Source organism: Berghia stephanieae, chromosome 10 (genome assembly GCF_034508935.2).
Source record: "Berghia stephanieae isolate SIO BIC M18660-M18661 chromosome 10, UCSD_Bste_1.3, whole genome shotgun sequence".
NCBI lineage: Eukaryota > Metazoa > Mollusca > Gastropoda > Nudibranchia > Aeolidiidae > Berghia > Berghia stephanieae.
The window spans coordinates 28547890-28558049 of record NC_088369.1 but is presented as its reverse complement, the minus strand read 5'-3'; the positions used below and the strand labels follow the sequence as shown (position 1 = coordinate 28558049).

At 34.4% G+C, this 10160-nt stretch overlaps 1 protein-coding gene across 1 annotated transcript in view; it reads left to right on the top strand.

The window, feature by feature from the left end:
• The first annotated feature begins 4985 nt into the window (after positions 1-4985).
• LOC144980929 (centromere protein I-like) overlaps positions 4986-10160 on the top strand; it is a 33482-nt gene continuing 28307 nt past the window's right edge. The window contains exons 1-3 of the mRNA XM_078928868.1: positions 4986-5120; positions 9219-9273; positions 9770-9913. Of these exons, the coding sequence (XP_078784994.1) occupies positions 9228-9273; positions 9770-9913 (190 nt within the window). The 5' untranslated portion in view covers positions 4986-5120; positions 9219-9227. The remainder of the gene's footprint in view (positions 5121-9218; positions 9274-9769; positions 9914-10160) is intronic.

Sequence of the window (10160 nt, the reverse complement as noted above, 5' to 3'; positions counted from 1 at the left end):
GTCATATCAGCGCCTGTAAAAAGGAAGAAAATTGGATAGTAAAAAACATTCTATATTTACAATTGAAATGACATAAGAAAAAGTGAGACAAAGGGGAATGGTTTAAATAGGGAACAGATGTAGATTCCAGGAGCACACTATCAGTGTACTCAGTTCAGATCACCTAAAAGTCTCATCCAGACACACGCACAAGAACCCTCTAAGAGGAATACACTACAATGTTTTGTTTGTTTTGTCAATGTTAATAAAACCTGGTCCCGCGGGCCTTACCACGCCCACTTTGTCCGCCATCTTGGAAACCTCTAAATAACGACACCTCCGGATAACGACATAAAAACTCGGTCCCGTGGCATGTCGTTATCGGGAGGTTCCACTGTAGTTATAGTAATAGATCTCAGACACGAAAAGCCATTATCCTGGTGGGCATAATTCACCCGAGGTCGAGGGAAAATTAGTTTCCTCAGTGGATTCTTCATCAATCCACAGCCTTGCTATCTCTTCTACTGGGTGGGACCTTCTGACCTCCCATAGTAGGCAAAAAGGTCACTTGCTATGTCTTCTATCCCCTATATCTGTTTTTCCCTTTCCATGTTGTTCTCTGTCTTTGTTCTGGATTTAGATTGCTTGGGTTTTTTTTTCCTAATCCTGGTGGGGAATCTTAGCTGGAGGGAAGACAGTCAAATGTTAAATATAATTGTTTTTAGAGATGATATTTTCTGTACCTCTCTGTTACGTAGTATTCTATCCCCCTCTACCCGTTTTCCAATTGTTTCCTGTCGTTGTCTTGGAATGATATTACTTAGTTTTGTCCTGACCCTGGCCGGAGTTCCTTGGCTTGGAAGGAAACAGTCGAATGTATAGTTACGAGTTTTGGGAAATGATATTTTTTTTTCTTGTAAATCATCTCTCTATTATGAATTGTATTATCTTTAGTTTACATGTTATATTATTTGATTTGTAAACATTTGAGTATATTCCTCTTGGTTGGGCCTGTGCTTGTGTCTGGATGAGACGTTTAGGTGATCTCAAACTAAGTACTTTGATAGTGTGCTCTTGAAATTTACATCTGTTTCCTATTTGAACCAATTCCCCTTTGTCTCACCTTTTCTTTTGTGCTTTAATTGTAATTCTAGAACTTCTTACTATCCCATTTTCTTCCTTTTTACTGGCGCTGATATGACCTTAATGTGTTGCAAGCGCCGTAAAACCCTTAAAAACAAACAAAACATGTTACGTAGTACAGTGGAATCCTGTTGTAACCAGATGTATGGGTATGGTTTGAAAAAATGTTATAGCAGGATTCTCGGTAGGAAGGGATCCTGGAATTAATTCATGGGAAATAATAACTCGGGCCTAATCTGGAGTCTTTTGCTGATGGTGAAACAGTCAAGGGAATTTATCTTTTTGTGAAAGATGGTTTTTTTACCTTCTATTTGTAAATCATCTTCGTTTAGTTATGTCATTGTTAGTTTTTAATACTTATATTTTTTAAAAAATAAACATGTGAGTGGATCCCTTTTGATAAAGGGCCTGCGTCATTGTCTGTGTGAGATTGAGGATAATTTCAGACGAACTAATGGACAATTTGCTCTTGGATCTACCAGTTCTTTGTTACTTTACAGCTAAATGTCTTTTTTTTTATTTTTACTATTCAATCATCTTCATTGTTTTAATGAAGCTGAAAATACATGTATGTAAAAGTAACACTAGCCCCATTGAAATTTCTAAAAAAAAAGTCAAAGCTATAATTATTACTTTATGATTACATGCTGAACTTTATGTTAACATTGGTTTTCATTGAGTTATCTTGTTTATCCTTGTATGTTACTTTTGTAAGTGATGCTAATATTATTGTCAATAAATATCATTTGATTTTATGTGAATAAAGATGTACTTTACAAATAATATCCGGGTGATGTTTTCGTTCTTAATGCTATACATGAAGAGAAGATGAAGGGCAGGGGGAGGAGAAAGAGAAAGAAGAGAATATTTTCCTTTTTGGATAAGGCATTTATATCTGGATGAAGGCCTGTGTGTGTGTGTGTGTGTGTGTGTGTGTGTGTGTGTGTGTAAGAGGAAGAACAACGACCTTCACCCAGAGATATAAATGACTTATCCAATATATATATATTATATAATATTGTGCGAGAAAAAAAAAACCCCGGAAAAAAAGTATAACGTGATTTCATAACGAAGAAAAAATCAGAAACATAAAATTTATAAGCAACAAGAACCATACCTTAAAATAATACTTGCCAAGTTTGATTGAAAATACACGATTGGTTAGGTAACTGTGTCGGTTATGCCAACGTCGTATAAACATTAAGATATCGAAAGTTTCCAAACTTGCGTCTTGTTTTTAGCAGCGTGGTGTTACGAGTGTAGAAAGTTACTTCGTCTTATTGAATACCAAATCTGGGTGGGGTTCCTGACCTTCATAGTGGGCAGGGAGGTACTTGCTGTGTCTTCTATACCCCTATATCTGCTTCCCAATTGCTTTCTGTCTTTGTCTTGGAATGAGATTACTTAGTCTTGTCCTGGTCGTGGCTCTTGGCTGGGAGGGAAACAGTTGAATGTTTAGTTATAGTTTTGGGAGATGATATTTTTTTCCTTGTAAATCGTCTCTCTGTTATGTACTGTTTTTTTTTTAAATCTTTAACATATGATTTGTTAACATTTGAATGTATACCTCTTCGTGGGATCTTGTGCTGGTGTCTCGCTGAGACTTTTAGGTGATCTCAAACCAAGTACATCGATAATGTGCTCTTGGAATCTTCATCTGTTTCCTATTTGAACCAATTGCCTTTTGTCTTATTTTTTCTTGGGTGCTTTAATTGTAATTCTATAAATTTTTACGATCTCATTTTCTTCCTTTTTACTTGCGCTGATATGACTTCAATGTGTTGCAAGCGCCGTAAAACCAATAAAAACAACAAACAAACGAAAACCAAATGACCTATCGGGATAAATATTGAAATAAGTTTTTCTTTTAACAATGTTACATCAAAGTTTGAGAATTGCGTCAAAATTTTTGATATGGCAAACTTGAGATGTATCTATTTAAAAAATCGACAATTGATATTTCTAACTATATTTTCCTGAAATTTTTTGAACAAATCAATTAATTGGTTTGATTGTGGTGAAAGTAAGACTTGTATCCGTTATCGTCCAGCGGTTACAGGTTTCTAAACTTTTCCGGGTTTTTTTTTTCTCGCACCCGATATATATATATATATATATATATATATATATATATATATATATATATATATATATATATATATATATATATATATATATATATATATATATATATAATATATATATATATATATATATATATATATATATATATATATATATATATATATCTACACCCACAGTTCACTCCGCTTAATCGCACACTCCGCTTATACGCTACACATTCCTGAAAAACGGATTTTTTTCTCTATATAATCGCTCCGCTTAATCGCACACATTCTCCGCTTAATCGCTACACCTTGATTCCACCTTGATTGGAGAAAAATATTAAAAAATACACTAAAAGGTAATGAAAATGTGTTTCTCATTGAACCATTTCCACACGTTAATATTGTATCACGCGTGAAAAAAAATATCTCATTTCAACGCAATTCCACTGTCCCTCTGACCCCGACTTGGTCAGATGCGCCATGCTTGTTAACTGACATCAAAGGATTACCTGACACGACGTGCTAATTGACTCCGCACTCGTTGTCTGTATCACAAGGTGTGAAACGTGATTTCAGTCCACCCAATGCCGTGTTTGTTTAAATTGTCTAACCACTTGATTGCAATTCTCTAACTGTGCATTGTTTCCCTCTACTGGGCCGTAAACAATGAGAAAGATTGCATCGAGGACTCGCGTCTCATCTTTTGATTGATCTATATGAATGGTCCCAGTCCACATTGATAAGCTCAACAGATACTCAAGGCACGTCTTTCTCCCCATCAGAATGCTGGCTTTCGAGATGGAAAATCGACAGGATGTCGTGTTTAAAACAGAACATGGCGAAAAAAAAATGCCCAACAAACCCAACACCACCCCACCCCCAAACAAAACAAAACAAAAGAAAAAGAAACAAAAGCAAAAAAAAAAAATAAAAATAAATAATAAATAAAAATAATACCCTTCTAATGAGTCTAATGTTTTGAACCCGACAGTCCCAAGTCCACGGAAAACTCAGAAGGGGGAGTCCTACATGTATGGAAAATGAAAATTGGTGCTTTAATGTCATTTTTAGATTCTCCGCTTAATCGTACACTCCGCTTAATCGACACACTAACCTGAACTCCCAAGGGTGTGCGATTAAGCTGTTTATCAATAATCTCTGAGCACGTTTAGATATTGCGCTATATAAAAGCTCAAGTTTTTAAAAATATTGTTGCACCAGAAACAAATTTATTTATTTCTTCCTTATAATTTCTTTCGTCATTATTAGTAATTAATCCTTGTAGAATAGTGTCGTCTGCACATTTTAAAAGGGGTATGTTTAGATCTGAGCTTTTACAGTCGTTCGTATCCTACTATATAAAGTATAACAAGCATGGGAGGGATTACACAGCCTTGCGGAACACAAGTATTTATAGTTGTAGTAGTTATAATATGCCTATTTCACTATCTTTCATCTGCAATAGACCAACTATCAGGCGCCGTGAAATCCCCCTTAAAAAAATAAAAATTAATAAATAAAAGTTGTAAGCCAGTCAAGCTAATCGCAATCCCTGCTTTGTGACATTTAAAAAAAAGTAAGTTCCAAGCTCCCTACCGTTTACACCGCTTTAAAAAAATTGAACCATTATAATAAAAAAAAAAGAATATCTATGCATCTAGTCTATTTCTCTGCCGACGGTCTGAATTCAATTAAGTTATTCTCGGGTTGTTTAGCGTTTATTTCGCTTTCTTACGTTACAAAAGTGATTGGAGTGCTCTCGAATCATTTTACTCGTTTCGATTTATTAGGGGAAACAACTCCAATTTTCTCTTGGCGGTTTATCTAAACAAATCAAACAAAACTAATGAGTCTTTAAAAGACTAAAAACTAAAAGAAAAGGCCTCAAGAAGTAGTAGACCTTACCCTAACTCTGATTTTATCAGTAAGGTAATTAATAAAATTAACGTTCATAATTAATGCAGACGCCTTCGCCTTCAGTTAGTGGTAAGGAGTATGGTAAGGCTGTCATTATTCCCAGACGCCTGTCTGGGGATAACCAATTTTTGTTATCCCCAGACACCAAATAATTGTTATACCCAGACGCATGTAGCAAGTGGGCAGAAAGATTTTATGCAAAATTCCAAACTAGGCGTGAAAAATACCAAATATTCTGGAAAAAATACTAGTGGTTGTTGTGTCCCAAAACAGTTAATATATCAAAAGATATTTAACACAAGATGAAAGTAAATAGTGATCAAATGTCAAATCCAGCTCTTTTTAAAAAAAATATTTTAAAGCAAATGGATCAATGAAATTTCTTTTGTTACTTTGATCTGAAAACGTCAAACTGGCAATTCGACTTTTTATTTTCAACCAGGAAGAAAGTTGTTAATCATCAAATCTGTTCATAGTCCACCAACCATTTAAATTTTCACTACCTACCTACCTGTTAACTTTATTGATCATCTCTTGTTTCTATAATTTGCTCATTCTGGCCACAATTTTGGGGATGACCGGAAATTATTTTTTATTTCGCGGACGAATTCCTAGGCCATGGTGTTGTTCGCCCCAAAGCCCAAAACCGACACCTGTTATTTTCCTGACTTCTGCGCACAAGACAATACAATTTAGTATCACACGTCCACAAAACTAGATCCAACAACATATTTTGATTCGAATCAGAGATGAAAATAACTACCAAAACAAGGAAGCAAAAATGGTGGAAATATGTTTAGCTCATATATGAATTTAAGATATTCCGATAGCGATGTGGGTAGACAGCTCAGTGGGTTAGGCCACCTTTCATTTTACTCCTATTCGAACCAGTCGCGACACTTTTTTTTTTTCCTTTTTCTTTCTTTCTTCCCAATTGATTTTCGTTGTTTTCACTTTTGTTCCGAGTTCTGAGCAAGAGTTTTTTTTAATCAGTTGAATTTTTTATTTCTCCGATAATATTATTTCATTATTTAATTTGCTCTAGATCTATTATTGTTTTTTTTTGTTTTGGTCAAATAATAATAATAATAATAATAATAATAATAATAATAATAATAATAATAATAATAATAATAATAAAAAATAATTGTAATATAAAATAATTGTAATAATTGTTATTATCATTACTATTACCATCATAATCATCATTATATTATTTTTATTATTAATAAAAAAAAAAAAAGGTGGGGGGAGGATGGATGGGACATTTATCCCTTTCAACGTTCTGTAAAAAGAAGACGGAATTTAAAAATAAAAATAAAAAAGTGACGTTACCAGGATTCGAACCCACAACGTCGATTCTGGTCAAACTTGCAGGGCAGACGACTAAATCATTCGGCCATGACACCCACTTCAAAGTCGACGCATATTGTGTATATGTAGTAACAACTGATTTTAATCTTGGTTAATTTTATGTTTTTATAGATATTTTATTAACTTTCCTTATTTCTATGTGCATCTGGAAACATTCCATATTCTGGAATGTGAATTATTGTTTAAAAGAGCGGAGTTTCAAATATGCGTCTGGGGATAATGAAAATTCGTTATCCCCAGACAGGTGTCTGGGGATAACGAATTTTTATTATCCCCAGACAGGTGTCTGGGGATAATCACAGCGGTATGGTAATTAGTAGATTCTCTGTGTAGGCTGTAGACTGTAGACTGTAGGCTGTAGGGCCCTAGCCTAGTCTAGAGGGTCTATCTAGAGTTAGAGGAGAGCCTCGCCTTTGGCTTACCAACCTCCGCTGAATGTCCAATTCGCCTTGAGCATGCATTCACGTAAAAGGGAAATATTAAAAAAAAAAAACCTACCTCTGTTTCAAAAACTAGCATCTTTCAACTTTCTAAGAAACATCTTGATTTTTCAGAAATTTAGATCTAGCCTAGCCTAGCCTAGACGTCTATCTAGTCAAATTCAAATTCAAATAGAGCTGTGACTGTGACTGATTATTATCCCCAGACACTAGGTACTTTGGTAAAAAATTCAAATTGGATTGAGCTCAATGAAACCTATATATCATTTTAAAGTGCTTTTCAACACGATTCTAATGATACCAAAATTGTGAAAATCAGATATGCAGAAAAAAAGTTATGTCGTCTAAAGGCTGAAAAATGGTCTTCTATTTGCCTTTGTTATTTACTGACGGACTTTGTGACCTGAAAACTGTTGCATTTTCGGTAGTAACCCCCATTTGGATTTTAAAACTGGTCTAAAATGGCCGCTAAGATTTGAGTAAGGATTTTACTGGAATGAATTTCATGGATGCGGTATACAACTTTGCCCTGAATTTAATTTTATAAAAAAAGTTAAGACTTAAGATGTTAAATAAACGTGCCAGCATGAAATTTTGATTTACCAAGTTCTAATCTTTTAATTATCCAAAGCTAAATTATACCCTATTTTATCCATAATCAAAAGTTATACTAAATTGTCATTGATTTTAAAATAAACTACACCAAACGATAGAGTAATTTCTCCTGAAGAAAATAAGACATCAATCATGAAAATCCATCTATAAACAAAAAATCTATGGAACTTTTTCTGAGACCCATCACTCAAAAGTCCAAAAAATCGGGTCACAGCCAGTAGGCCATTTATCGGCTCCCTGCTGGAGGGCCAAATGGACGTTTACCAAAGTACCTACAGACACCTGTCTGGGGATAATGAAAATTCGTTATCCCCAGACACATATTTGAAACTCCGCGCTTTTAAACAATTATCCACATTCCAGAATATGGAATGTTTCCAAATGCACATAGAAATAAGGAAAGTTAATAAAATATCATAAGAACATAACATTAGGCTGCGGTTATTCAGAGTCGGGGAGTCGACTTCCACTTCCAGTTACCAACCACACGGTTTTTCTGTTTTTTTTCTTCTCTCCCACCTCTGTTTACCCCTACGGGAAAAAATCGTTTTACTTTTTGGTATTTTCTTGTCTCTTCTGTCATGGCAGTTTTTTGCATCGGTGATTTGCATTGCGGCCGCAAAATTTGCAATTTTTTGCAAATTGTCGAGATTTTGCAAAAAAACAAAAATAAAACAAAAAGAAATATTTAAAAAAATATAGTGGGGACCAGTGATGATAATCTTCCGCGGATTTCTGGGATTTTAGGATTTGTTCATAAATGCTCCGTTGTTTTTTGTCATGTCAAACATTTTCTGCTCAGTGGTAGTTCAGGGGGAAAAAAAACCATAATATGCCTTCTATCATTTTTTGACACCTCTGCTCAGTTGCATGAATTTTGGTGACACACCCTTATTTATGACGTTAGTCTAGACACACTGGCACCAAATGTCAAAGGTAGCACAAGACACATGGTGGCCATGAATGAGAAGATGATCGAAAGGGAAGGGGATGGAGCAAATGGGTGTAAATATTTGTGTACTTTTTAGCTGTAACATGATAATACATTCATTTGACGATTTTATAAGGTTTATAAGCGTGTCTTTTTTTTTTCTTCCTTTTTAAGTTTTGTTTTGTTTTTGTTTGATTGTTCTGAATTTGTTAATAGAATTCATTACAACTTGTGTCTAAATATAAAACAATTCAAATTGAAAGAAACTCATCTCGCAAGAACTCAACTTGATATTTCGATAGGCTACTCAGCTCTAAATATCTGTACACATGGTTATCCAGGGTCGACTCTGAATAACCATCTACAGTTATCCAGAGTCGACTCTGAATAACTGCCAACAGTTATCCAGAGTCGACTCTGAATAACCACTTCGTAAAATTATCCAACATTAAATCAGTTGTTACTTCTACATACAATATGCGTCGACTTCGAAGTGGGTGTCATGGCCAAATGGTTTAGTGTCTGCCCTGGAAGTTTTACGAGAATCGACGATGTGGGTTCGAATCCTGGTTCCGCCACCTTTTTTTTTAGTTCTTGGTTGGCAAATCTGTACTTATTAGTATAAAAGTAGTTGTATTAATAAGAGCCATTTTTAATCTGAGTCTGAGCATTAGATTTAGATGTAGATGTAATTACTGTTATTTTTTCTCTGTGAACTGAATTGAAGACTTTCAACCTTGCTTTAACCAGATAACAAGAATGACAGGCATTATTGAGGAGGCTATAACTTTTTTAACCACAGAAGGTAAGAATACTCTCCTCTTAAAAGTATGTCTCCCTTTTCTTTATAATTTCTCTTTCACAGAATGCTCTTCCAGAGCCATTTGGCCCATGGGGCAGGAGATTATTTTGGTGTTTATATTTTACTAAATAGATCCTTTGGATAGGGTGCTTGTTTGTCACAAAGCACTTTCTGCTAGATCTAATAGACATAGCTACCCATTCACTGTTGGGTGGAGAGAAGGGCCACAGAAAAAAATCCTGACTGCACTCAAGATCGATCTCGGTCTTAATAATGTGAAATAAGCTGTTGCATGTTGTTTACTATTTTCTAATTTTAAATATTATTTATCTCAAAGTCTACTTGATAGCATTTTCTGCTAACATATTATGTCCTGATAACTACATTTGTATTTGGTAAGAACAGATATTCTCTCTAATATATGTTCAAAAGACACTACTTTACAAAAATGATTATACTAATTGCAGTTGTGAATTGTTATTTGTTTATCATTTTCCAGTGGATGAAAATACAAAGATACGAGGAAACATCAAAGTGCAGTTATCCGTGGATCAAATCGCAAAGGAGGCTGCAAATCATGGCTTGTCTTCAGAGCTGTTGAAAAAAGTTTTGGATATTGTGCTTAGTAGTAAAATCAAAATGGGTAAAATTTGTGTTTAAATATCTTATGTTTAAAAAAAATTTAAAGAAGGTCAAATCAATTAGTGTCCATTATCATGAAATATGTCTTTCCATGTTGTGAAAAGTTGAAATTATTTTGATAAATTGTTGTTCACGGTTTCCCTTTAACAACTATAGCGAGAATCTTTAAGCCTAAGTTTGCTGGCAATTCGTTTATGTTCATCATCATCATTATCACAACTGCACATGGTGATGATCTTTATAATTTA